General features: G+C 42.3%; 4 protein-coding genes across 7 annotated transcripts; 3 read left to right on the forward strand and 1 right to left on the reverse strand.

Annotated features, from left to right (window-relative positions):
• The first annotated feature begins 100 nt into the window (after positions 1–100).
• On the forward strand, positions 101–2,027 carry LOC311141175 (palmitoyltransferase ZDHHC12-B-like). Of its 4 annotated transcripts, none has more exons than XM_084176430.1 (5): positions 101–274; positions 485–618; positions 715–816; positions 959–1,125; positions 1,271–2,027. In XM_084176430.1, the coding sequence occupies exons 1-5, from the start codon at positions 178–180 to the stop codon at positions 1,584–1,586; spliced, it is 816 nt and encodes a 271-aa protein (XP_084032556.1). In that variant the 5' UTR covers positions 101–177; the 3' UTR covers positions 1,587–2,027. The 4 variants fall into 4 exon arrangements, with proteins under 4 accessions (XP_084032556.1, XP_084032557.1, XP_084032558.1 ...); XM_084176431.1 differs by having other exon boundaries at positions 715–804; XM_084176432.1 differs by having other exon boundaries at positions 724–804.
• Positions 2,028–2,997: 970 nt separating this feature from the next.
• Positions 2,998–9,191, reverse strand: LOC311140902 (serine/threonine-protein kinase N2-like; the record flags this gene model as incomplete). The annotated part of the gene is made up of 18 exons (XM_084176175.1): positions 2,998–3,201; positions 3,346–3,426; positions 3,560–3,667; positions 3,858–4,000; positions 4,131–4,207; positions 4,307–4,369; positions 4,505–4,681; positions 4,811–4,902; positions 4,999–5,091; positions 5,220–5,358; positions 5,555–5,735; positions 5,831–5,906; positions 6,014–6,157; positions 6,395–6,504; positions 6,761–6,907; positions 7,026–7,248; positions 7,465–7,619; positions 9,059–9,191. 18 exons carry the CDS (start codon positions 9,189–9,191, stop codon positions 2,998–3,000), a joined length of 2,346 nt encoding a protein of 781 aa, XP_084032301.1.
• Positions 9,192–10,817: 1,626 nt separating this feature from the next.
• Positions 10,818–14,870, forward strand: LOC311141438 (protein SET-like). Its single transcript, XM_084176768.1, has 8 exons — positions 10,818–11,122; positions 12,265–12,322; positions 12,415–12,557; positions 12,655–12,758; positions 12,867–12,980; positions 13,263–13,433; positions 13,823–13,957; positions 14,060–14,870. Exons 1-8 carry the CDS (start codon positions 11,050–11,052, stop codon positions 14,078–14,080), a joined length of 819 nt encoding a protein of 272 aa, XP_084032894.1. The 5' UTR covers positions 10,818–11,049; the 3' UTR covers positions 14,081–14,870.
• A 1,644-nt stretch (positions 14,871–16,514) lies between these two features.
• On the forward strand, positions 16,515–27,912 carry LOC311141019 (outer dense fiber protein 2-like). The gene is made up of 18 exons (XM_084176298.1): positions 16,515–16,879; positions 17,017–17,136; positions 17,458–17,637; positions 21,491–21,675; positions 21,860–21,989; positions 22,073–22,204; positions 22,322–22,396; positions 22,546–22,617; positions 22,938–23,054; positions 23,329–23,514; positions 25,408–25,517; positions 25,711–25,846; positions 25,983–26,093; positions 26,241–26,504; positions 26,601–26,701; positions 26,833–26,995; positions 27,113–27,238; positions 27,611–27,912. Exons 1-18 carry the CDS (start codon positions 16,820–16,822, stop codon positions 27,764–27,766), a joined length of 2,424 nt encoding a protein of 807 aa, XP_084032424.1. The 5' UTR covers positions 16,515–16,819; the 3' UTR covers positions 27,767–27,912.
• The last annotated feature ends 3 nt before the right edge of the window (positions 27,913–27,915 follow it).

Here is a 27,915-nt window from a genome sequence, read left to right on the forward strand (position 1 = left end):
TCAATAAGGGTCTTTTTAAAAAGACTCTGATTGGGATTTTAGAATTGACACCACCCTTTCACCCCCTCGATTTCAGTACTAAGTTTGACACAAACCACATGCCCTACCAAAACAGGAAGTCGCAAATAAATCTAGCTAGATAACTTTGCTAGCTAGTGTTCGTTCAATCATGCAACGATGTTTAAAAACGTGTTTCGATCTGGTTTTCTAATTAGGACCGTACATGTCATCCTAACATGGGTTATTACACTGATACTATTCTTACATGACACCGGTAAGTTAGCTTCTCTTCGAGACGAGCCCATTTGATTACACATTTAGCTAGCTAATGTTAGCTTGCTAGGCAACACAGACTGGGAGACTGTCATATTATGACAACAATACTATTGATAGCTTGCAGGCTAGATAAAGTAGTTGCTCTCAGCCATATAATTTAGCCACAGCGAATACAATAGACATTTTAACCTTTAACCTGCCTGTTAAGATCTCCGAAGACAAGAGGAGAATGGAGAGTTGATGCAGCCTGTAGTGTTTTCCTTGATGGTCCTGCTGTCAGTGATGCTGTATTCCACTGTCTCTCTGATGGACCCAGGCTTTGTTCTCTCTGACAGTGTCAAGGTGAGCCTTAAACCCCACCAACCCTCCCCCAAAAGCCCTTCTGATAAGATGTATTCCTTACTGCTATTACATTATCTTTGCCTTTGAATGTGTGAGTGTGCCCAGGGCTCAGGTGAAGAATTGGAGGAGATGATCCCTCAAAACACCATTCCTCGCCTGCGCCGTTGTGGCTACTGTCTGCTACAGGTAGGACAGCAGGTAGAATACCATCCAGTTGCAGTTAGATCATTACATGGGGAATAACTTATATACTTATAACCAAAATCTGGGATGACATATTGGGGGTGTGCTATGTTGTTATTAGTATGACTTCTTGTCCTCTCCCCTTTGTCTCAAGCAGCAGCCCATGAGAGCTAAGCACTGCCAGGCCTGCAAACATTGTGTGCGGCGGTTTGACCATCACTGTCCGTGGATAGAGAATTGTGTGGGCGAGAGAAACCACCGCTGGTTCATCATCTATCTGGCTGTTCAGCTACTTGCTCTACTCTGGGCACTGCATATTGCTTGGTGAGTGTGGGGGATTTAACCTGATGAGAGTAGCTATGAGTTATTATTCTTGAGATGTAGTTGAAATACTTATGGTCCCACATACACAATAGTTCCCTTGTTGTATTATTGCAGCAAATATAATTTGATGTACTCTGTCTTTCAGGTCAGGTTTCCATTCAGCCGGCACTTGGAAACTGTGGCTCATTGTGAATGGGTTTCTGCTGGCGGCGCTGTGTGTTGTGGGTGTGTTGTCCTTGGTGGTGGTCCTGCTCCTGGGCTGCCACCTCTATCTGATCTCCATCAACTCCACCACCTGGGAGTTCATGTCCCGCCACCGGATCTCCTACCTGAAGAGCTACAGTGACGAGGAGAACCCCTTTGATCAGGGCATTCTCTGTAATCTGTGGGACTTCTTCTGCATGTACCGAACTGTGGTGTGGGAGAAGGTGTACTACAGAGGGAGCCACAATCACGTCTGACCTCACTCTACAGACAACATGCCCATACCAGGCTATAGGATTAAGCCAGGGTCATGTCACCGCGTAGGCCTTCCATTCTGCTTCCCCCATCATTTACAATTGTAGCCATGTTGAAGTTGCCTAATGTTTTGATATTTATGTAGTACATGGTACTGTGTATTTTTTATTGTTTTGTTTAACTGAGTGACAGTTTATCGTAAGTCATTGAGTATGTTATTTTGTCATGTTGAACTAATGATGTACTGTAATATTGAAAGGTGTTGAACAAAAATGTTATGCATTAACTTTAGTACTCGGTTTTATATGTTGAAATGCTTGATGAATTTTTACCTGTATTCTTTGATAAAACGTTTCACTCTTTCATTAATTGGTAATAATGTATTCATATTTTTGTATTTATTGACATAGACAACACAATAAAACACTAATGATTTCAATGAATATGCATACATTTTGTCTCATTTACATTTCTTGATGTGGTAATCCACATACATTCATACGGTAATGCATAATTATTAGCAGCAACTATTGAACCGTTTTAATAGCAAAATACTATTTATCAGCTTCTCACTTCACAATCTCACTCGTTATTGCATTAAGTGCTCAATCCCACAATATTGGTTTATTCATAAATATGGCTACCTTATTTAATGGTTTCTCTCATTAAAATGTATACATAAAACTTAGTTCACAACAAGTGTGCCATGCACATTTTAGTCACACAAAAAATAATAAATTGGCTGGTAGGTAGAAGGTAGATATGTTAGTAGGAGTTAGTAGTTAATCACACATTGGTAGGGAATGACTGGACCCAGGTATGAGAACATGGAATTTTTCATCATCACACAGAACATTTTGAAAAGACATATTGTAACAGGAATAAACAGCCTTTTTCATTTGCTCAGTCAAGGCAGTGGGCAAAGTCTCTCACAGTGATGCATAGAAACGGCAGCGTGTACCTCTCTGAAGGGAACATTTATCTGATAATAGCAAAATAAGCAAAGGCCACAAAGCATGCTCAAATTCTGTCCACATTAGACCTCTCTTCAAATCCTTTATGTTTTGTAGATGGCAGCCAATTTTATTTGAGTGAAATCCATTCAAGAGAGCATTACACACTAGTGTTAATGTTTGGATGTCACTGGGTACTATAAACAATGAAAGAGTCATAGAACCTGGCCGTCAGACTCATTCATGGCACAGAAATACCAGGGTTGCATTCAGATCCCATATCCTGCTTGGTTGGGTTTGTTGATGATGGCGTTTGATGGCAGTGAGGACAGTCCGCCTCATCTACATGTACCATTGGGGCGTGCTACATTCAGTTATTGTCAGTTATGAAAAGGTTGTGCTATGGAACTGTTCATGCAACCGTTTCATGAGCTGGATGCAACCCTGGTCTCTGATTGCTTCATCCATGCAGGGCTGAGAAGTCAAAATCTGCGAAGGCCTCCTGCTGCTCAGGGGATAGGCTGCAGGACACGGGGGGAGGTGACAGGATCGGCTGGAGACTCGTGAACTCGCTGTCAAAGTTACTGACATCCACAGACTCCTTGATTTTTGGCAGGAATGGAGGTTTCACTTTTTTAGCTAGCAGTGCATCCCAGTCTATAGTCTGTTTGTCAAATAGATACAGTACATAAGGGTTAAGTTAGAAAATAGAAGGTATTCTCCCACAAGCATCTCAAAGATAAGGTTGATGCATCTACAGTATATGTAAAAGCATTGATTGAAAATTATTTGATTTGAACTAAATGACCTTGAAGAATTTCTCTCCCTTGACTTCATTTGCATCCCCCTCTCCGGCTCCCAGTCTTTTCTCTGGATTCCTCTTAAGAAGCTGCAGGGTGGAGGGGTTTGATTAGGGGTCAGCATGTACAGACAGGGTGATGGTTCAAAACAAACACTGATATTTTCATAACAAAAATCTTTCTGAACAGTTTCCGAATAACAAATATGAGAGACAAAAATACATTTTGAATGATGGAGATGGAGTCTGGAGAAAGGCATCCAGGATACTGAACATCGTCATTAACTATGCTGTCAAACACCTCCTCTTCATCTTCTCCTGGGAATGGAGACTGGCACAAGATAGAGAGAGGGAAGCCTTTATTCTGATATACAACCACCAGTCATTGAAACTATAAAGCATTACATTTCTGTGTATTTGTGCTGTTATTATTGCTTTGTGACTGTTTTTGTTGTTGTTTCTTTTACAAAAATATATGACTGTGTTTTAGGGAGTGTGTTTTTGGTCTGTTGATTACTTACCTCTCCCACAAGCATCTCAAAGATAAGGACACCCATGCCCCACCAGTCCACAGCTCGTGTGTAGTTATCATCAGTAAGCACCTCAGGCGCCAGGAACTCTGGGGTTCCACAGAATGTTGATGTCCGGTCGCCATGCCCCATCCCTGCCAGGACAACAGCAGATGGAACAGTGTTTAACTAAACGCACGCGCACACACACACACACACACACACACGTAATTTCCACACATAACCACAAACCCTGTCATAAGATATGATAAACCATAGTTTTACCTTCTTTACAAAGTCCAAAGTCTGTGATTTTAACAAATCCGTCTGCATCCATCAGCAAGTTGTCCAACTTCAAATCTCTGTGTAAAACACATGCAATTTAAATAAGCTGTAGCCAGAGCTGTATTTAGTGCTGGTTTATAACACCCGTGAGTCAATACGACTCAGACACGACTCACCGATAAACTATCTTATTCAGATGCAGGAACTCTAGACCCAGCAAAACACAAGCTGAGTAGAACCTGTAACCCAAAGAGAATCGAACAAAAGTAAACACAATACAAATTTGCACTGTTCAAATTGTTTTTTAATGGCGCGTGCATGTGTGTGTGTGTATGTATGTGTGTGTGTGCTTGTGGTTGGAAGGTAAAACTCACCTGGTCTGCAACTCAGAGAAGACGTTATTATGGATGTGAATCATGAGGTCTCCTCCTGGTGAGTACTCCATGACAAAACACACATGCTCACTGGTCTGGAAACAGCCGTGCAGGTTGACCAGGAAAGGGTGCCTCGATGCGTTGATCATCTCAAAGATCCTCTTCTCACACATAAGACTGTCAAGGCATCAGAAAGAGCATTTCTTACTGTAAATAAGTTAGTATCTGTGTGTATCACTACTGTACGTGTGTAAGGTGAGCAAGCCTATTCATTGTATGGTATATGTCTTAATAAAGAACACTAACCTGTCCACTTCATCACGGGTTACAATATCCCTCTTCTTCAACGCTTTAATGGCGTAGAGTTTTCCTGTCTTCTTAAACTCAGCTAGAAGTACCTGGATAGGGTGAACATTGGCGTACATGAAGCAGTGGGCTATGCAAAATCATATAGTACTGTAATATAAATGTTGTGTTGGCAAAAATGTCTGGACCTTTCCAAAGTGTCCTCTTCCCAGGACAGAGATACATTTGAAATCTTCCATCTGCATCCTTGTTCTCTCTGTTGTGTTGTTTTCAATGGAGGACTGAAAAGAGGCCAGTCATTTATTAAAATAGCAAGTCTACCAATGCACTACATGCACATTACTTTACCAAGATGACAATAGACTGGAACCACAATTTTATGTTTAGTGGAGCTGGTATGGGTGTTCACCTCTTTTTCTGTCAGAGTAGGCATAGGTGGTGTTTTCTGTGCTGTTGACACCATTTTGGGGATGTTTCTTCCTTGGTCAATGCTAAACGTTTTAGATGACTGCTCCTCATTTATATTAAGACTAATCACCGGCACTTCACTGCAGATAAAGAGAAACACAGTGATGGTCATATAGTCAGGGAAATCATGCAATGATAAAGATATTACATATACTCCCATACCAAATATTCTTATAAATACACTACACAAAATACTTGTTTTATGGTTTGTACTAAGTTCTTAATGCACACATTTTTGTATTGTGTTTCCATGGGCAGCACTGTGTTCTCTCTCACCCTGGCAGTAGGGGGGTTGACCGAGTGACCTTATTGGTAGAAGGTGGGGGGTTGACCACAACATCAGAGGAAGTAGATGGACTCAAAGTGGTAAAGGAACATTGAGGCAGGACACTCATCATCAGATGACCCCATGTGGCAAAGTTCATGTTCATCTGGGCAGCACGAAGGAAGTTCTTCCCTGAGTGGAGGTACAGGAACACCCATCAACACTTATCAATAGTAACATGAGTAGGTCTATTCGATCTGTGACCACAGGCAGGTTACATACAGTACCTTTCTCTTTTGTGAAAATGCACCTCTGACGCCTTAGTTTGGGTTGGCGCTCAATCACAGGGTTGACAAAGGTAATCTGCAAAGCCACCAGAAAAACAAGTAGCTTGTTACATAAGGGTATCTGGTTGATAGACCACACTCTGGCTAAGCCATCACACATTCAGAACTATAAAGGAATCAGACCTCAGTGAAGAGTGTTCCCTGGGGCTCCAGGCACAAACACAGGGCATGTTGTTGGTTGTCCAGGAACTCTTCCAGGCGCAGGTACTTAACAGCACACATCACCCTACAGTCTTGCCAAAAGACCCCAATCTCCAGCTCCCGAGACTGTGGGGGCACAAAGATGAAATACATGTGCAATCTCCCAACTGAGAAATTATATGGCATTTTACCAATACAGACACTTTCAGACTATGTACAACAATCCCATAGAGTTCCCGTACAAGCAGTTATGTGAAGTACAATGGCTCCTCCTGGTGTTCAGTTAAAAGAACTCTGCCTCAACCAGTCACCTTTTCAACTTCCACTGTTGTATCAATTGCCCACTATTTTGACACTACTTACCCGCTCTAGTTGGATGCTGAAGCGTTGTCTCCAGGCCTGCTTGCTCAGGGGTCTCCAGTGGGTGCGACCCACCACTCTGTTATCCAGTTTCAAAACTGCACTTATCTCCACTGCCAGACAGAAAGTCTGATATTACTGTCCTGTACTGTACTTCCATGACTACAATAACATTTAGGAGAGATGGTTCTACAGGTACAGTACTTTGGATATTCAAATGCAACAACCACAGCTTCAACACAAAGTCACTGGCCCTCTGGGCACTAACCGTAATCCCATACAGGCACGGTACACTCCCTGCAGGAGAGGAGGTAGTGGATGTTGAATCTAACACTAAAGAGTGAGGTAGGGCTTTATATAGGGACTTACAGGAGAGGTTTTCTGTGTGATCAGGTTGGCTGTTGACATTGGAATCTGGTGGGCTATCCGGAGAAGACGATCCACTGGTTATTTGGCCTCGTCCTGGCAGTGATTTCAGCAAGTCCTCACATCCCAGAAGCCTGACCTCAAGTGTGCCTGTAAAATATTACATATATCAGGAGAACAGGCCTTAAAATAAACATTATCATTCTGCTTTTACATCAGATCCATAAACAGACATAAAATACCTGTAAGGTTTGAAGAGAGTGGTTACCTGTTAGGGAGGCCGGCTTGAGAAAGGATGAGGAGGTGGAGGAGGGGAAGGAGCAGAGTAGGCAATTTTGCTGTTGTCCCTCGGGGGGTGGGGATCCTGTAGGGAGCCCCTGTTTGGTGACAGGCTCCCGGAGAGCCTCCTGAGATGACTCCCACAGGCGGTACTCCAGAGAAAGTCGCAGAAGATCTAGCTTCTGAGAAGAGTCTTGCACACGGGACCGGGCCTGGTAGAGAGATTTATGCATTCTCATACATGCATAGCATAGGCACAAAAACAAATGTTCTAACCAAGACTCTTTCCACTCTCAAACTAACTAATTGTACGAAAGATTAATTAATCCCTCTGAAATTATACTCATTTTGTGATTGTTTTTAGAATGTTTTCAAATAGAATAGTAAAACAATAAAAATAATTTATAGATACATCCTAGCTAGCCCACCTCAGCCAGGGCCAATTGGTCCTGGGATGGCAGCTCCTCAAGCTGCTTCACCACATCCCTGGCCACCTTCACCACCTCTGTCTCTCTCTGGACATATTGTTTTAACTCAGCCACATGGATGTCCACGGGATTTACACCCACTGGGGTACTTCCTTCTGGATCAATGATGCATGAGAAAACAGGCCAGAGATATAGGGTCAAGTTCCGACTCAGACTGCATAGAGAAAGCATTATGATATATCCTCACATAGGTAATACAGTTGTCAAATTCAGTGGTCTTACATTTTTCATAATCATACCAGCATATAAAATAGCGAGCAAAACAAACACTGGAACTACAGTGCATTCGGAAAGTATTCAGACTCCTTCACTTTTCCCACATTTTGTTACGTTACAGCCTTATCCTAAAATGGATGAAATTGTTTTTTCCCCTCATCAACCTACACAATACCCCATAATGACAAAGCAAAAACAGGTTTTCAGAAATTGTAAATTGATCAAAAATATAAAAAAATACAGAAATATTACATTCACATAAGTATTCAGACCCTTTATTCAGTAATTTGTTGAAGCACCTTTGGCAGCAATTACAGCCTCGATTCTTCTCCCATTCTTCTCTGCAGATCCTCTCAAGCTTTGTCAGGTTAGACTGGAAGCGTCGCGGCACAGCTATTTTCAGGTCTCTCCAGAGATGTTTGATCAGGTTCAAGTCCGGGCTCTGGCTGGGCCACTCAATTACATTTAGAGAGTTGTCCCGAAGCCACTCCTGTGTTGTCTTGGCTGTGTGCTTAGGGTCGTTGTCCTGTTGGAAGGTGAACCTTCGCCCCAGTCTGAGGTCCTGAGTGCTCTGGAGCAGGTTTTCATTAAGGATCTCTCTGTACTTTGCTCCATTCATCTTTCCCTAGATCCTGACTAGTCTCCCATAGTCTTGGTGGTTCCAAACTTCTTCCATTTAAGAATGATGGAGGCCACTGTGTTCTTGGGGACCTTCAATGCTGCTGACATGTTTTGGTACTCTTCCGCAGATCTGTGCCTCGACACAATCCTGTCTCGGAGCACTATGGACAATTCCTTCTACCTCATGGCTTGGTTTTTGCTCTGACATGCACTGTCAACTGTGGGACCTTATATAGACAGGTGTGTGTCTTTCCAAATCATGTCCAATCAGTTGAATTTACCACAGGTGGACTCCAATCAAGTTGTAGAAACATCTCAATGATGATAAATGGAAACAGGATGCACCTAAGCTCAATTTTGAGTCTCATAGCAAAGGTTCTGAATACTTATGTAAATAAGGTATTTCTGTTTTCACTTTGTCATTATGCGGTATCGTGTGTAGATTGATGAGTAAAAACATTTATTTAATCAATTTTAGAATAAGGCTGTAACGTAACAAAATGTGGAAAAGGTGAAGGAGTCTGAATACTTTCCGAATGCACTGTACCTAACGAATTATAGTAAGATACAAGACAGTAATCTATCTGATGGCAGTTCAATCCTGATAGCATTTTAAATTCTGTGCAAAGATGTGGATTGAGTTAACTGTATATTGTAACCATGATCCCCTAACTAAACTGTACCATAAAGCTCTGACCTCCATGATTGGTGCTGCCATGGTTGCTGCTCCCATCCCCAACACTAGTCTGGGTGACTTTGATAATCTGCATTCGGATCAGCTCGATCTTGGAACGGCTGTCCTGCAGCATCTGCTGAGCTGTAGACAGCATCTCCAGATCCTGGACAGTGACAATAACACTAACACAATGATGCGGAAACACACCCACACCAGTACAGTACACCTGAACAAAACCTGCTCCATATTTATTGGTCCAAGAAAAGAAATACTCTGATAGTCTGTCTGACTCATAAAATAGTGGTGAATGAGAAACTGAAAAACAAGGAGCATCTGTTTAAGTCTCAGCTCTGCCAGTGTCCAATCTGAAAAAAGGGATGTATGAGCTAAAATAATAATACAAACATGCCTAAACCAGGTGAAAACAGTAGTATGACCATGCACTTCACTAACCTTGGAGCACTCCTGTCTCTCCTTGCTGAATAAGGGCTAATTTGTCATCCTCTTGGCCACAGGAGGGCTTCTCACATTGCACCTCTCCACCTTCACTATCCTTGAAAACACAACAAGTCCTCTGCTGTTGTTGTTGCAGACCGTCAGTGGCAAGCAGGCAGGCAGGGTTCCTCCTGATGCTGCTTTACATCTTGTGAATCTGGTCACACAGCAGTCTTTCCTTCTGTTTGTTTTTGCCTCTCTGCTGACTGCTCTGCAAAATCCCTCTTCCACTGCATCCTGTTCTCCTCTTCTTTCTGTTACTAATCACTCTCTCTCCCCCCTCTCTCTCGCTCTCCCCCTCTCTCGCTCTCTCTCTCGCTCTCTCACTGGGTTTTTCCTGTGTAGGCTTCCTGCAGGGGTGGCAAGGATCCCTCTTTTGTGCCAACACTGCTGTTAGTCTGTGAGTGCTGATGTCTCTGTCCAGGCTCAGCATTGGCCAGCGCAGAACCACGTGTTCCTCTGTTGTCACCAACCAAAGACAAACACAGAGCCGCTCTCCTCAGGACAGGCAGAGAGCATCCAGCTAGAGCCTTGCTAAACCCATTCCAGCATGGGGGAGCGCCTGGACATACATCAAACGCTCCGGGGAGTCAGCTGCAGCTCTTTATGCAGAAGGACATGTCTTTATGTCCAGTTTTAAATGGGATGCATGCAGTGTAATAATTGTAAAAATATGTGTACTTATAAAATAGCTTTATGTAATCGTTTTTACACTATGCTAGTAGAAGTGTGGGATAATATTGGTGAGCACTGGGTGACAGATGAATGAATGAGCAATGAATTATGATGTTCATCTAAACTTTGGCAAGGCAGCCAGGTACCAAAATGAAAAATATTATGGGCCATAAAATCAGGTTAATATATATGCATGAATGATGCAATGATGTAAGCTATTTTCTCTTTTCCTTTTAGGCCTATTTAAAAACCAGATTACTAAAGACACCAAGATTTTTGTAGGGGTTATATATACATATTTTTTAGGTATATGTACACATATAAAAAATATCGATATTTTTCGGCAATAGCAGTAATTTCCCTTTGCAGCAGGGTACCGTAGGTGGGCAAATGCGACGACAAAATAACTAGACCTATTTAAAAGTAAAACTGTTAGCTATGATCATTTTAATGTAACATGATTATGTAAATGAATACAACATTTTCAAAGACGTTGTAATAGCTTTTCTATAAAATCCCGCCTTTTCGGAGTTAATCTCGCCTATGAGAAAGCAACACTACAACCCAGCACGCAGACTAGTTCTCGAGAGGCGGAGCCCAATCGGTTCCATTTGCTGAGGCGCGTTCGTAATGAAAGGGAGCGCGTGAGCGGGCTAGAGCTTCTTGGTGGAGTGTCTGAATGTGCTTGACTTCCTCGCGTTATATTGTGTGGAGGAGCGCTGCACACGTTGTTATAGCACACCGAAATTGTACTTAGAAATACTAATCTCCTGTTCGGGGAGAATACAAAACCAAATTCAGTATTCTTTCCCGAAGTCTGTTATTCACAGCTTTCGATAAACATGTCGGCACCGGCGGCAAAAGTGAGTAAAAAGGAGCTGAACTCAAACCATGACGGAGCGGACGAGACCTCCGGTAAGGAATGGCGGCCTCCAGTTCACCGCCATTTTCACTTCCTTTATTAGTTCTACCGAAAACTACTACTTTAATGTAATATAGTTCACAAATCGTAATTTGTCGCCTGTGAGCTTTTCAATATGAATCTGCCCGGTTTTGGGTGCAGTCAGTATTGTCTGTCGTGAGTGCGTAGTTAGTTCTCTCTAGCTGTTAACGCTACTACGTTAGACCGGTGATGGAGGCCATGTTACCTAGCTAGCAACATTTCCTTAATAGTTATTTGTCTAATCAATGCATGTCCTGTCCAGTATTTTCGTTCGCAAGTCCAGTCGTTGCTACTATAAATACAATTGAAAAACATTTTTATTATAGACGGTGTATTTTTTTGTAGGTTACTGAGGAGTAATGTGTTTTCAATGTTGAATGAAATAACCGTGGCCTAGTGTTACTTTGTTGTTGTGCATATCCGCCATGATGAAGCAAGCCGTAGCTAGCTAGTTTGCAACTGTGAAATTGGCAACACGGCTAGTTAGCTAACATCTAGTGAACGACCGTTTTCGAGAAGTAGGCCATTGGAAGAGTTTTATAACGGATTTAACAATGCAGGGTTATTTGTCTGTAACTTGGGCATGGTGTCGATACAATGCGCACCTACCTAGCTATTAGACAGTGTTGGGGAAGGAGGCAGAGTGTGGTGTGCGGACTCTCACATTTAAACCACGCGGCCATCCTCAGTGTAGCCAGCAGGAAACGCCGTTTGCAAGCTGCTCTGAAATATCTAGCTGCAAAACGGTGGTGCTAACACACACACATTTCAGTCATGCATTCCAATTTAAGAATTAGTTGGTTAAGATTTATATAATATTTGCGCAAATGTTTCACCCCTTTTCAGATTACAAATCGTTACTGATTAGCTCATGCAGCTTTTTGCAATGGTTTTCCGTCCATGGTCTTGAGAGCAGCTTGGTGTTCAGGGTCAATTTCAGAACCATTAGCGCGTAACTTTGTTTGCTACAGTTAAGTTACGTCTTTGATTATTTGTTGGTAGTGCGCAGGAAGTTGGTAGTTACTCTTTAATTTTGACGTCCAGCTACCGCTGATGCACTGCACGGATGGTCGCTACAATATTTTCTGACATTATTGCATTTTTCTTCTCCTAGAAAAAGAGCAACAGGAAGCTATTGAACACATCGATGAAGTTCAAAACGAAATTGACAGGTAAGCCACTCAGGTTAAAATGTATATGTATCAGAAGAACTAAAGTGTTTAACCGTGTGATGTGTACTTGATGTGCAATCTATTTTCTCCAGACTGAACGAGCAAGCGAGTGAGGAGATATTGAAAGTAGAACAGAAATACAACAAACTCCGTCAGCCGTTCTTTCAGAAGAGATCAGAACTGATCGCCAAAATCCCCAATTTCTGGGTCACCACATTCGTCAACCATCCACAAGGTGAGCTTCAGCACATCACTTTGGCCTCTGTCACAGGATTTTATCACAGGAACCTATAATATTCAGATTCTGACTGTTTTCTTGTTTCTCCCTACAGTTTCTGCTCTTCTTGGGGAGGAAGATGAGGAGGCACTTCACTATCTGACCAGGGTGGAGGTTACAGAGTTTGAAGATATCAAGTCAGGCTACAGAATAGATTTTGTAAGCGATAATGATTACCATCATATTGCATTCACGGGATATTGCATTAATGTCTGTACTTTATAGCGTATATTAAAATGTACTCAATTAAATTGACTTGTGTTCCAGTATTACGATGAAAATCCATACTTTGAAAACAAAGTCCTTTCCAAAGAGTTCCATCTGAATGAGAGTGGAGACCCATCCTCAAAGTCAACAGAAATCAAATGGAAATCAGGAAAGGTATTTCACATGAGTCTTTTCACATGCATGGGAATACTGCACATTCTATTAATGCATGGCATTTGGCAGAAACAAGTGGGGCACTTCTTTAAAAGTCTGCTCAACATAATGGTTAGACACTGTACCTGAATGTTGTACGTGCCTTAGTGATCAGAGCCTTTTGGTTTTCATGCCTGGTAGTTGTGGTCAGTATTTCATATGTTTTGCTATGAAATAAAACTCATTGCTTTAAAACAAACAAAAACAAGCTGGTTTGTAATCCCTGTGACGTTGTCTCTGAAGGACCTGACAAAGCGCTCCAGCCAGACACAGAACAAAGCCGGCAAGAAGAGGCAACATGAAGAGCCAGAGAGCTTCTTCACCTGGTTCACTGATCACTCAGATGCTGGGGCAGATGAGCTGGGAGAGGTCATCAAGGATGACATCTGGCCAAACCCCCTGCAGTACTACCTGGTGAGTGGTCTCCAAGGCCTAACACCTCCCTGTTATCAATGTTCCCTTTACTTTGAATGGGACTTGTTACATGTTCTATGACTTCTATGCCCATTGTGCTACTGTATTAATTATTTGGATGCTTCATTTTGAGTGTTTGTTTACTACTGTTAGTGTTAATATGTATATGTTATATTCTTTATTACTTTTAATGTTTTTATTTCACTTTGACCTGCGTTGTTTGAGCTCGGAGCTTAAGATTTTCACTGTACCCTGTAATTACACCTGCAACCCTGTACATGTGACTATTAAACGTCGATTCTGCTGTCTGTAAATGTCACCCAGGAGATTTAAGTCTGCTATGTAGACAAATGATATACAGTTAAAAGGTTGGTTAATTTGATTGGCAGGTTCCTGACATGGATGATGAGGAGGGCGAAGGTGAAGATGATGATGATGATGAGGAAGGTCTTGAGGACATTGATGAGGAGGGTGATGAAGATGATGGGGAGGAAGAAGAGGAGGATGACGGAGATGATGGCGAGGTATGCCCTAAATAATTAATTTGCTCTTATTAATCAACTCAATTCACTATATTGAATAGTGAGATTTGTTTGCACAGTATTGATTTCTTTCCTTTTGTTTAGGATGATGGAGAAGATGACTAAACCGGAAAATTAAATCATCTACCTTTGCTATTCCCCCCCCCCTCCATTTGGTTATCCACCCATATTTGGGAGCAAGATTTGTTACTTTTATTTTGTGCTTAATCTCCAAATTCCTGCCTTTTTGAATTGTCAAACCACAATAATTCCCACATTCATCTGAAGAAAAATAAAAAACCTACAAAACAATAGAATAAGCATGCCATCTTGTAGTTAAATGAATGGCAATTTCTATAATTTTTTCTTCCTGTTAAAGGTTGTGCGATTTAACTGAACAAAAGCCATGGTGCAGTGACTTTGCACTAGCGGACCCCTCCAGTTTTTATAATTTTGTTCAGTTGGGGAGTAGATCCCTAAAAAAATGTTTTTCCCCTATGTGGTTAAAAGTGAACAGATAGAAAGTACTAGCTCATTCCTATCACTTCTTGCAATGTTTGTGGTCAATGCTGGGGTAGGGTAGAGGGATATCTTAGGGTGTTGGGGAGGGTGGGCATTATGACACCATTACTATGGGTTTGTTTTTTGATTTTCATTGTATTGTTTTACAGACATCCGTGAGATTTGAAATGACATTTTTAATAAACAAAACAAAAACTTAAAAAAAAAATTGCTTGTAAATTTGGGCCCCCACTGCTTCATGGAAAATGACCTGTTATCTCATGGAATTTGCATCTAATCACCATTTTTATTTTCTGCTGGGGGGAAAAAACCAATCTGTTTTAAACTTAAAGGTGTACAAGTGTCTTTGTTACAATAAAACGTCATGTGTACACGAATGTGTCATCTAACCAACCATAGTAGTCAATTGTAGTTCAATTAGTGCTCTAGAGCCAGAAACTAGCTAAATGGATGTTAAATGTCTGGCTGTTACCTCTATAATTGTGGTAAGCTTGCAGTACTGGACCAGTATGTTAAGACTGTTACTGACGTATGTTAAGACTGTTACTGACAGTTTCTTTATCTCAAAAGTGCATACTTGGTGTATTACAATTCACAGGAAATACTACATGCTGTATTAGTGACACTTTTTTATTATTATGAAATGCACAAAAAAAAAATGCTGCCAGGTATCATTTGTAGCTTTGAAAGCAGGAGATTTCAACTTCTGAATGATTTCGGAGTCAGAAGTGTTGATGCAAATTTTTCTTGTAACAATCGATTAGTGACCAAAGCCACAAATGTCTCCTCCGATTCCTCAAACTCCTTTTTGGTTAATGTCTTTGGCCATTCAATGGGTTGAAAGGCCCAACCTGGGAGGGGGTGAAATGTTCGTTATTACAAACAGCATAAGGTAGTTCTATTTTGAGTTTGCAATTGTTGCCTAAGGTTAGAATAGACCCACGTGCCGGACACGTTTAATGGATGAGACACAGAATCAAAATCTATTTTAATTCCCAACCCACCAAGGTGCGCGTTACATCGCGGACATGTGGCCACTGTCCAGGCATATCCAGGATACCAGGTGAAATGTTTGTCCGCAGGCCAGTGCTTGACAACGTCTGCCTTTCTGAAAGTCATTACTTCAAACTGGTAGCCCTGAGGGTTTTCGAACCGCTGGACGGGCACTCTTCTTTCCCCAATAACCGTATCATTTCTATAAGAGAGCGCAAGTCGACTGTGGATAAAGTTGGCATCTTTCTCAAAAGCCAATTCATGTCCACAGGACCTGCAGAGTAACAAGTCTCCGACATCTTCGCCAACACAGGCTTCGACGAGTTTAGAATCGCACAGAAATACAGTGAAAAACAGAAGTGTTTGTAGCCGAATTTCAGACAGTTGTCTCGCTCTACCCGCCATTGTTGCCAACAATGTAGCAACTCGAAGCGCACATATATACTTTTGTATCATTGTATGCGTGCAATCATGCAAATCTATTTTACACCTAGATGCAAATCAGGAACGAGCGAGTTCGGATGAAACACGAGTAGTCGAAAATGGTACTTCCCTCGGACGTCTACAGCGGATTCATATATTTATAGACATTTCTAAAATTTGGTTCGTTTGAAAACCTCACACATTAACTGGAAAACCACGTAATGTTTACAAGGACCGTCAAGATCGAATGAATCCGTTAACGCATTGCGCCGTCTACAGGCAGGAGGTGGGCATTTCGCGGAAATATGACGCGTTGAAGAGGACGTCCCGTTACTGCTGGCAACGTAAACTCGAACGTGGGTCCAACTAATGTTCTCCAATCACAGACCGATGTCTTTAGAAATCGGTTATGAACGAGCCAATTGCGTAGAAGATGACCGGATCCATAGATATTTAGTTGGTTAACAAAACACTCACTTTTGCGAAACAAGTTTGTAAGGGCTTCAGTTAGCTATGGAGCACGTTTATGAATAAGGAACTTTATATTTGTTGAGGTTAGCTTGCTGGTCATGCATGGAGTGGTCTCGTGAACTAGCCATTTCAATTAACCATTTTGACAGTAAAATAAAAAGTCAAAATTGTTCATATACATGTTAATTTAACTGGATAGTAGCTGGACGAAGCTAATCTTGAACATGGTGTCAATACTGTTGTCGTGGTTAGCTGAATGAACTCAACTTGACCATATGGAGTTGAGTTTACTCGGCTATGTCGTGGTATCATTATCTCTGGTGTATGACTTTCTGGCAGCTAGAGAAAATTCTGTTCTATCATGTGCTCCAATTTCTAGATTAACTGATTATTGGTCAATAATGAAAACGCGTGATTCTTCCCCACCATTGCACGTTCACGTGCCAGAGACCACACATGTACATGTATGTACACCTGAAGAGGAGTCAGAAGAGCGGCACTGCAAAGACCTCACAGGTTAGTAAATGTTTAGTCAATTAAGTGATACACTTATTCAACCTTCGAAATAAAGTAGGCCTATAATAGAAATAGGCCTCCCTTGACTGCCTCAACAGTTGCATGTCAGTCAACCACTGCTCTCTTTGCGTATGAAGGTTAAAGAGGTGCAAATCAAGGGGGATATTGGGAACCTGCGTGCCAGGACGAGGGCCCGGGCCCCCTGGGTGCCGGCCACAGGAAGAAGCGCCACTCGGGATGACGCATACAAGTGGAAGGTCCTGGAAATGTTATTTGCTCCTCACATATACATTTTCATCCAGTGCTATGGACATTGCTTACATTTCACATTAACAAAGATACATTTATTGCTCACTATTCCCACAGATATTATATCCTACATGATATCATTAGATCCACATTTAAATTTTAGTCATTTAGCAGACGCTCTTATCCAGAGCGACTTACAGTTAGTGAGTGCATACATTTTTCATACTGGCCCCCCGTGGGAAACGAACCCACAACCCTGGCGTTGCAAGCGCCATGCTCAACCAACTGAGCTACAATCAACTACCAATGTTGATTTTCATGTCTCTCAGCAGCCTTCATACTGTCTGGAGATCACACCTGTATCACAGGCTAAGCCCTCCCTGTCCCCACTGCAGTTGGCTGACCTGTCTAATGAGGATAAACAAGAGCAGAGGATACATGGCCAGTGTAACAAATATATGAGGAAGATTGATGGACTCATGATGGATGTTGGGTCTCCAAAGAACGAGGTATGTACAGTGCCTTCAGAAAGCATTCCCCTTGACTTATTCCACATTTTGTTGTGTTACAGGCTGAATTAAAAATGGATGGGGAAAAAAAACAATCTTGCCCATCTACACAAAATGTCCCATAATGACAACATGAAAGCAAGTTTTTAGACATTTTTGCAAATGTATTGAAAATTAAATACAGAAGTATCTAATTTACATAGGTATTCACACCCCTAAGTCAATACTTTGTAGAAGCACCTTTAGTACTGATTACAGCTGTGAGTCTTTCTGGGTACGTCTCTTAAGAGCTTTCCACACCTGGATTGTAAAACATTTGCAATTATTCTTTCAAAATTATTCAAGCTCTGTCAAATTGGTTGTTGATCATTGCTAGACAACCATTTTCAAGTCTTGCTATAGATTTTAAAGTAGATTAAAGTCAAAACTGTAATTTGGCCACTGATTAACATTCACCATCTTCTTGGTAAGCAACTCCAGTGTAGATTCTGTCTTGTGTTTTAGGTTATTGTTCTGCTGAAAGGTGAATTCATCTCCCAGTGTCTGGTGGAAAGCCTCTAGGATTTTGCCTGTGCTTAGCTCCATTCCATTGATTTTTTTTTATCCAGGAAAACTCCCCAGTCCTTAATGCTTACAAGCATACCCATGACATGATGCAGCCGCCACTATTTTTTAATTACTTTTTTTATTTCACCTTTATTTAACCAGGTAAGCCAGATGAGAACAAGTTCTCATTTACAACTGCGACCTGCCCAAAATAAAGCAAAGCAGTGTGATTAAAAACAACAACAACACAGAGTTACATATGGAATAAACAAAACGTACAGTCAATAACACAATAGAAAATCTATATACAGTGTGTGCAAATGTAGTAAGTTATGGAGGTAAGGCAATAAATAGGCCATAGTGCAAAATAATTACAATTTAGTATTAACACTGGAGTGATAGATGTGCAGAAGCTGATGTGCAAATAGAGATACTGGGGTGCAAATGAGCAAAATAAATAACAATAAGGGGATGAGGTAGTTGGATGGGCTTATTACAGATGGGCTGTGTACAGGTGCAGTGATCGGTAAGCTGCTCTGACAACTGATGCTTAAAGTTAGTGAGGGCGATAAGAGTCTCCAGCTTCAGAGATTTTTGCAGTTCGTTCCAGTCATTGGCAGCAGAGAACTGGATGGAATGGCGGCCAAAGGAGGTGTTGGCTTCGGGGATGACCAGTGAGATATACCTGCTGGAGCGCATACTACGGGTGGGTGTTGCTATGGTGACCAATGAGTTAAGATAAGGCGGGGATTTGCCAAGCAGTGATTTATAGATGACCTGGAGCCAGTGGGTTTGGCGACGAATATGTAGTGAGGGCCAGCCAACGAGAGCGTACAGGTCACAATGGTGGGTAGGATATGGGGCTTTGGTGACAAAACAGATGGCACTGTGATGGACTACATCCAATTTGCTGAGTAGAGTGTTGGAGGCTATTTTGTAAATGACATCGCCAAAGTCAAGGATCGGTAGGATAGTCAGTTTTACGAGGGCATGTTTGGCAGCATGAGTGAAGGAGGCTTTGTTGTGAAATAGGAAGCCGATTCTAGATGTAACTTTGGATTGGAGATGCTTAATGTGAGTCTGGAAGGAGAGTTTACGGTCTAACCAGACACCTAGGTATTTGTAGTTGTCCACATAAGTCAGACCCGCCGAGAATAGTGATTCTAGTCGGGCGGGCGGGTGCAAGCAGCATTCGATTGAAGAGCATGCATTTAGTTTTACTAGCGTTTAAGAGCAGTTGGAGGCTACAGAAGGAGTGTTGTATGGCATTGAAGCGCGTTTGGAGGTTTGTTAACAGTGTCCAATGAAGGGCCAGATGTATACAAAATGGTGTCGTCTGCGTAGAGGTGGATCTGAGTCACCAGCAGCAAGATATACACAGAGAATAGAGTCAGCCCGAGAATTGAACCCTGTGGCACCCCCATAGAGACTGCCAGAGGTCCAGACAACAAGCCCTCCGATTTGACACATTGAACTATATCTGAGAAGTAGTTGGTGAACCAGGCGAGGCAGTCATTTGAGAAACCAAGGCTATTTAGTCTGCCAATAAGAATGCGGTGATTGACAGAGTTGAAAGCCTTGGCCAGTTCAATGAAGATGGCTGCACAGTACTGTCTTTTATCGATCGCGGTTATAATATCGTTTAGGACCTTGAGCGTGGCTGAGGTGCACCCATGACCAGCTCGGAAACCGGATTGCATAGCGGAGAAGGTACGGTGGGATTCGAAATGGTCGGTGATCTGTTTGTTAACTTGGCTTTCAAACACTTTCGAAAGGTAGGACAGGATGGATATAGGTCTGTAACAGTTTGAATCTAGAGTGTCACCCCCTTTGAAGAGAGGGATGACCGTGGCAGCTTTCCAACCTCTGGGGATCTCAGATGATACGAAAGAGAGGTTGAACAGGCTAGTAATAGGGGTTGCGACAATTTCGGTGGCTAATTTTAGAAAGAAAGGGTCCAGATTGTCTAGCCCAGCTGATTTGTAGGGGTCCAGATTTTGCAGCTCTTTCAGAACATCAGCTGTCTGAATTTGGGTGAAGGAGAAGCAAAGGCGGGGCATGGGCAAGTTGCAGCGGAGGGTGCAGAGCTGGTGGCCGGGGTAGGGGTAGGGGTAGCCAGGTGGAAAGCATGGCCAGCCGTAGCACTATGCTTGAAAATATGGAGAGTGGTAGTCAGTAATGTGCTGTATTGGATTGGCCCCAAACATAACGCTTTTTATTCAGGGCATGAAGTATATTTCATAGCATTTTTTTTGTTGCAGTTTTACTTTAGTGCCTTATTACAAACAGGATGCATGTTTTAGAATATTTGTATTCTGTACAGGCTTCCTTCTTTTCACTCTGTCAATTAGGTTAGTATTGTGGAGTAACTACAATGTTGTTGATCCATCCTCAGTTTTCTCCTATCACAGCCATTAAATTCTGTAACTGTTTTAAAGTCAACATTGGCCTCATGGTGAAATCCCTGAGCTGTTTCCTTCCTCTCCGGCAACTGAGTTAGGAAGGACGCCTGTATCTTTATAGTGACTGGATGTATTGGTACACCATCCAAAGTTCAATTAATAACTTCACCATGCTCAAAGGGATATTCAATATCAGCTTTTTATTTTTTTACCCATCTACCAATAGGTGCCCTTTTTGTTGCAAGGCATTGGAAAACCTCTGTGGTCTTTGTGGTTGAATCTATTTTTGAAATTCACTGCTCGACTCAGGAATCTTACAGATAATTGTATGTGGGATACAGAGATGAGGTAGTCATTCAGAAATCCTGTTAAACACTATTATTGCACACAGAGCGAGTCCATGCAACTTATTAAGTGACTTGTTAAGCACATTTTTTTACTCCTGAACTTATTTAGGCTTGCCATAACAAAGGGGTTGAATACTTTTTGACTTGACATTTTAGCTTTTCATTTGTAATTAATTTCTAAAAAATTTTAAAAACACAAGTCCACTTTGACATTATGGGGTATTGTGTATAGGCCAGTGAAAAAAAAAATCTACATTTAATCAATTTTAAAATTCAGGCTCTAACACAACAAAATTTGGAAAACGTCAAGGGGGGTGAATACTTTATGAAGGCACTGTATAGTGTGTAAAATTCTGTTTTCCCCTTACCCAACTTAGCCCCTTCTATGGTTCATCACACTATCACAATTTACTGCTTCATTACAATACCGAGCCACGATCTCACTGAAATTCAGCAATATCCAGTGCACCCCTCTTGTTTGTTTCGTGAATGTGTCCAGTAAACAAAGAAGTTGTGTGTGTGTGTGTGTGTGTGTGTTTGTCTGCTTTTGGTGGTCAGGTGAAGCTGCGGAAGAAGGAGCGTCTGATGGAGCACCAGTCTGAGTGTCTGAGCGCATGCCAGCGTGTCATCGACGAGCAGGAGGAGGAGCTGCTGGATGCCGCCAAAGAGCTGGACCTTAGAGAACGAGAGAAGATCTCCATCCAACACTCCCTAAGGAAGAGGGGGGAGACAGGCCACAACAGGTGTGGACTCCACCTGTAATATCATAAGGACATTTAGTAATCAAGCATAGGATTATCAGTATTAGATTGAGTAGCCAATAGAATAGAGTGAAAATACATCTGAACTATTTAATGTTTACAAGACAACTTAAAAATGTGAGGCAGTTTAGGAACAGCTTGGTTTTAACCTTTCCATTCCGTGCAGGGCTTATTCGGGGACTCTACACGGGGAAAGAGACATGCTACTGAGGAAGCTGGTAGAAGCAGAGTTTGATGGGGTGGCAGTGGTCACACAGTTGACAGCTCTGAATGAGTCAATGGGTGGTGTGAAAAAGGTGAATTTGATACAAGTGACCCTGTTAAATATGGACAAATGTTTTTTTAAATGTTCTTTAAGACTGCCCTTTCTCCTTGCTAGGATAAGCGGTTTTCCAAGGCGGACGCTGCCCTGCTTGGTAGGCAGCAGGAGTTGCTGACAAAGAAGATAGAAACATTTGACAGCACAAACCGCACTCTCCGAGAACTCCTCAGGGAGTGCCATGAACGAGAGGTACTCTCCCCAATACATCGACTTGCTCAGACTGACGAGGACAGTGGCTTTGAAAGAATATCTAAAATGACAATTAGAATTGTGGTCTTATATTTTTGTTGATGTATTTATTGATAGATAGAATCATTGAGGACGTCAGAGCAGAGGCAAGGCCTACTGAAGAGACTGGTGGACACAGAAGCAGAAAAAGTGGTGTGTATGCATCACCATGTTCCTGTGTTTATCACCATGCACTTTTATCTGTTACATTTCCCTTATATTGGTTTCCTTTCACTCTGTGTGGTGCATATCCATGTCATAGATGACATTAAGAATGTTGTTTCTGCTTTTCTGGCTTTCAGCATCTTGCTGCAAAACTCAACAACAAAGAAAAGGAAGCCAACCAGCTTGCAGTACATTTGGATTTTGAAAAGGTACATTGTCTCTAGTTCTCTAGATTCTCATCCGTTTGCATTTGATGCAGAGCGAGATCATAACGTTTTTTATTTAGCTTACTAGGTAATAAAAAAAAACCATATATAATATATATATATATATATATATATCATAAATTGGTGGGTACTTATTTTTGTCCTATTTCAGTCATGTACAATTGTGTAAATGGGAAATACTCTGGGATTTGAACCAGCAACCTTTTGGTTACTGGCCCAATGCTGTAACCGCTAGGCTACCTGCCACCAGTGCTCACAAATAGCATCTTATCTTTACTCATCATTCCATATCCTCCATACAGGACATTGTGAAGACCACAGGAGAGCTGTCTAAAGTTCTGGAGTCAACCTGCAGCCAGCTTATGGTTCAGTTACGCAGCAAAGAGACTGAAAATAACCGCCAGGCCGGCCATAGTAAAGTGGGTACCAAGGTTTATAGGCCACATAATTAAGAGTCTGCTTTTATTTGGTCCTTGGGGGCAATTCAAGGAGTTGGTCTGATGGTGCAATAGAGGAGCAATGTCAGAGGACACCTGGACCACCTATTGAGCCATTTGTTAAGTAAATCAGGTGATAAATTAGTTTCTAGGGAGTCCGGAGTGGGTCTTTAAAGTATAGACTGGAACATCTGACCACAACAATCTTCTCTCTCCATTGCGCCCCTTTTTTATCTCCCTTCCTTGTGTGGAGTAGGAGATGGAGCAGACCCAGGAGCAGCAGAAGGAGGAGATACAGGCCCTGCTGGAGCAGCTGGAGGAGCTGAAGCGGCAGAGTGAAGAGGACAAAGAGAGGCTGAAGCAGGCCAACCAGACACAGAGGCATAGGGCAGAGCACAGTGAGGATTCAGCCAGACAGCTCTCTGCACAGCTGCTGGAGAAGGTCAGACACTCACTGGTCCTCAGGCTGCTCTCATGGGTTGACATGTGGTGTTGGGATGGCAACAGGGTGGTTGGGTGTGATCCTGTGAATATTATTATATAATAATATAATAATATAATATGCCATTTAGCAGACGCTTTTATCCAAAGCGACTTACAGTCATGCGTGCATACATTTTTTGTGTATGGGTGGTCCCGGGGATCGAACCCACTACCTTGGCGTTACAAGCGCCGTGCTCTACCAGCTGAGCTACAGAGGACCACGGGAGGGGTACATGTATAGTTATATTAACAAGCGATCCAAGCGGGCCAGGTTCAACAAGGGGGCTTAGCCCCCTCAGTTGAAACTTGTGCCACCTCTGTTTTAGTTTTATGTAAAAATTGCATAAAAGTTCAAATGATTGAGTGACAGGTTGGTGCGAAATCTGTATCACCGCTGCGCTGTATCAACACAATGGACAGAGTGTGCCGTGGAGTGTTTGTGTGTAGGGAAGTATAGAAAGCCACTGGGCGGTTAGGCTATGACTCCTTTCCATAAAAAGCGGGGGGAAACGCTGCTCATCTGTGGTAGGCTACATGAATAACATGGCAGGCAACGTTTATAACGTGATACGCCTCCGCCTGGAATATTGGATTTTGATTTATAAGGACGAGGTCAAGTTTACAGTTGAAGCTGCTTCACTCAACTCTGCCTTACTCCCCCCACTACAGAGTATAGTTATCTTCTTAGCTGGCTGTAAAAGGCATTAGTGTTATTAGCCTATTTAGCTCTAACCAGCTAATCTGGCACGATGGATATCAGAAATCAAACCACCAAGGCTGCCGCCAAACCCAGCAGAGATGATGCTGATAGAGCGCAACAGAGATTTCACTTCTTGGTCAAAAGCACTCAATGGTCTTGGCATTTGAACTTTGATGTTTACTGTGGTATAAGCAGAATTCAATATAATTCCAATGCAAGAACCCAAATGACGCCCCTGAGTATAGCTACATATCGATATGTTTCATCATAGAAATAGAACGTAGGCTTTATTTGTAGCCTATTGCTTTTCATGGTTGGCATTGCTTAATTGATTACGTGGGTGAGTCAAATTTGATCCACAGAAGTGTATTGTGCGATATCGCAACGTGTTACTGAACGCATGAGCTGCATGATTTTCCATGTTTTAAGCCAGCCTATAGGCCTATTTATTTTGCAAGACAGCTGTGCCTGGCTGCATCTCACTGTAGTAGGCTGTTGGCTATGTTTTGGTTATTTGCTTTTGCCTTTTGCTTACTGTTAATGTAACTAGCCTAAATATAGATTGTGTCATGCCTTTATTGATCTGATATTTAGTCTATAGGCCTATGGTACGCCTACCATTGTTTTGTTCTGTTAACATTCATTTGTTCGCATTCACGGTTGTGTCGGTATTCTAAGCCAAACTGCTATTCAGTATTTTTGTTTTGCATGAATAACTAGGCTACTACTTTCAGCATTTAGTTAGCATTATTTTGGTAAGACAGCTGTGTGTACGGCTGCATTCACATAGGCTGTTTGTAATAGGTGAATTACCCTATCTATCTTGTAGCCTATATTCATTGCCAAATAGGCCTTGCTTTAGTGTGTAGGCGTTGTCCATTGTGCTGATACAGGGCAGTGGAGATTGGCTACAGATATCGTGCCAACCTGTCACTTCAAAAGCACTCAATGGTCTCGGAGTCTCTGCATTTGAACTTTGTTTATTGTGGTATAGTGTGATATAAGCAGAATTCAATGTAATTCCAATGCAAGAACCCTGCTAAAATGGTGCCCCCTCATTGATTTCAACTGCCCCCTTAGTCACTTTATCCTGGCGCCGGGTCTGGGCCCAAGAGTCACACTGCCCTAATGTATTTGTATGCCATCATTCAGGAGACTGAGTTGGCAGAGGCCCTTACCTCAGCTGAGAGCTGGTGTACCCGCCACTCGAAAGAGGTGACTGTTAAGAGCCAGCTTGAAGTGGAAATCGCTGTTCTCAAGAAGTGAGTAATTGTGACTACCATGAGGCATTCAAGACCTGTTTGTTATGAATGATTCAACAACTTTCACTCTGTAACAGTTTGTCTTTGGCAAATGATCTTGTTAAAAAAGTTGTCTAAAACCTTTTAAGTGTTTCTCAGACATTTCATCCTTTATGATTTCTTCATTATGTGCTCTGCTGTCTTGTCTGTGCAGCCAGGTGAGTGAGCTGACTGCACAGATCCACACTGTGGAGGAGAAAGGCCATCAAGAGAGGGAGGGGCTCCTGGACCGGCTGCACCGCCTCACCTCTGACAATTCCTCCAACAAACTAGAGAACCAGAAACTGAAGGTAAACATCTGTTTTTCTTCACTATCAGTCATTGAGTGTAATAAACTGTAGAATATGAAACATTGTAAGGATTAAACGTTCTAGAACTTTTAATGTCTGGATAGTTGTTTAGTTATTTGTGCATCTTCTTCTTGAGACCACCCTGTCTGCTGCAGAAGAGAACCTGATGCAGTCCCAGTCTAAAGCCCAGCAGCTGAAGAATTCAGTCAAGAAGCTAGAGAGCCAGGTGGAAAACTATAAGCGCAAGGTACAGTTGATCAGCATACCAGAGTGGGCTGTACTTCAACCTTATAAGAAGCCAAGGTGTTATAATCCAGCAATAAATACTGTACAGGCTGCATGCTATCCAGTCTGTAGCATAGATTTTGAATTGATAAGTGATCATGTGCTGCAGGTTCAGAGGGCTCGATCAGAGTCAGAGGAGTACTGCTTAAAGCTGGAGATCTCTGAGAAACACGCACAAGAGATGAAGGCTGACCTGGAGAGGGAGATTGAGCAGGTCAGGAGGCAGCTGCTGGGGCGTCTGAAAGAGCTGGAGTCTCTGCCTGAGAGGCTGAAGCGTTCTGAGCTGCAGCTGAGAGAGGCCCAGGAAGAGACACACACTCAGGAGAGGAGAAACACTGAGCAAAACAACACCCTGTCTGAACTCAGACACAAGGTATGCACACATACTGTAAATGGACAGTCGTCTGTTCACAGATTGATTCTGATCTGTGTTTGAATAAGAAAGGTGTTTGTGTGTGTCTCTGTGTAGGTGGAACAACAGGGATGTTGGGTGGAGACTTTTCAAGAGAAGAATTTGCTTCTGGTGGAGGAGCACAAAACTCTGCAGCAGAAGATGGAGAGTATAGAGAGGTAAGTCATATCAATACCTGAGGGGGAGATCGCCTATTTGGTGTCCCGATGTACCATGATCACACTCAGGTCCACAAGACATCCTGCATGTTTCTGCTGGTCAATGTCTGGACTGTTCCTTCCCTCCCCAGGAAACTGGAGGAGGCAAACTTGCAGAACAGAGATATGGTCCATGTAATTGGCAAGCGGGAAGAGACTATCCACAGCACCCAGAAACAGCTGGAGGAGCGGGCCCGGGAGTGCAGCATCCTCTCCAAGCAGCTGGAGCAGGCCTTCGAAGATGGACAGAGACAGGTCTGTCTTATTACTGAACATCACTTAAATACCTTTCAGTTTCTGTTTCAGTCTCAAGATTATTTTGTTTTTACCGGTTTGTTAATGTCAACTTGATCATTTTGGTTGGACTTTTAGGCGGATCAGAGCCTGGAGCGGGCTTTACTCAAAGAGAGGTCCATCCAGGCCAAGGCTCTGGACCTGGAGAGCCAACTGGGCCTCAAAAGGACAGAGCTCAGTCAGTTACGCAGAAGCAAAGAGGATGTGAGTGAGACCTTTTAACCCAATGACCTGGTTTTATAGAGTTATTTATGTGTTATACATTATACATCCAATATCTTTTAAAATATTTGTTCCAACTTCCCAATCAAGGAATACTGTGTAGCTCTGTCCTTGAGCTGATATTGTCTATTAATGTTCTGTATTATTTCATGTTTCATGTTTTGTGGACCCCAGGAAAAGTTGCTGCTGCTATCGCAACAGCTAATTGGGTTCCTAATAAAATACCCCAAAATACCAAAATACTGTATATCTATACAAACTACAAAATCTGAACACCATAATAAGGTATGATACAACAAGTATGTTAACTGTGTCAAACTGAATTGATATGTAAGTCTGTTTTTTTCTTTGCAGATGGAGCGACGATTCCAGAATCAGTTGAAGAACATGAAGGAGAGACTGGAACAATCTGACTCTACCAACCGCAGCCTGCAGAATTATGTTCAGTTTCTCAAAGCTTCATATAGTAATGTGTTTGGTGACTCTGTGCTATCAAGTGGTCCTCTGTAGCTCAATTGGTAGAGCATGGCGCTTGTAACGCCAGGGTAGTGGGTTCGATCCCCGGGACCACCCGTACGTAAAAATGAATGCACACATGACTGTAAGTCGCTTTGGATAAAAGCGTCTGCTAAATGGCATATTATTATTATTATTATTAT

Source organism: Coregonus lavaretus (assembly GCF_964263955.1).
Source record: "Coregonus lavaretus genome assembly, chromosome: 14".
Taxonomy (NCBI): Eukaryota; Metazoa; Chordata; class Actinopteri; order Salmoniformes; family Salmonidae; genus Coregonus; species Coregonus lavaretus.

Excerpts from the sequence above, each read along its gene's own strand:
- LOC311141175 (XM_084176430.1), top strand. The coding sequence starts at position 178 with ATGTTTAAAAACGTGTTTCGATCTGGTTTTCTAATTAGGACCGTACAT. Across the intron at positions 619-714 it reads TTCTCTCTGACAGTGTCAAG|TGTGCCCAGGGCTCAGGTGA; the intron begins GTGAGCCTTAAA and ends TGAATGTGTGAG. Across the intron at positions 1,126-1,270 it reads TGGGCACTGCATATTGCTTG|GTCAGGTTTCCATTCAGCCG; the intron begins GTGAGTGTGGGG and ends TCTGTCTTTCAG.
- LOC311141019 (XM_084176298.1), top strand. The coding sequence starts at position 16,820 with ATGTACATGTATGTACACCTGAAGAGGAGTCAGAAGAGCGGCACTGCA. Across the intron at positions 23,515-25,407 it reads CTGCACAGCTGCTGGAGAAG|GAGACTGAGTTGGCAGAGGC; the intron begins GTCAGACACTCA and ends GCCATCATTCAG. Across the intron at positions 26,505-26,600 it reads TGTCTGAACTCAGACACAAG|GTGGAACAACAGGGATGTTG; the intron begins GTATGCACACAT and ends GTCTCTGTGTAG.
- LOC311141438 (XM_084176768.1), top strand. The coding sequence starts at position 11,050 with ATGTCGGCACCGGCGGCAAAAGTGAGTAAAAAGGAGCTGAACTCAAAC. Across the intron at positions 12,558-12,654 it reads ATTCGTCAACCATCCACAAG|TTTCTGCTCTTCTTGGGGAG; the intron begins GTGAGCTTCAGC and ends TTCTCCCTACAG. Across the intron at positions 12,759-12,866 it reads CAGGCTACAGAATAGATTTT|TATTACGATGAAAATCCATA; the intron begins GTAAGCGATAAT and ends CTTGTGTTCCAG.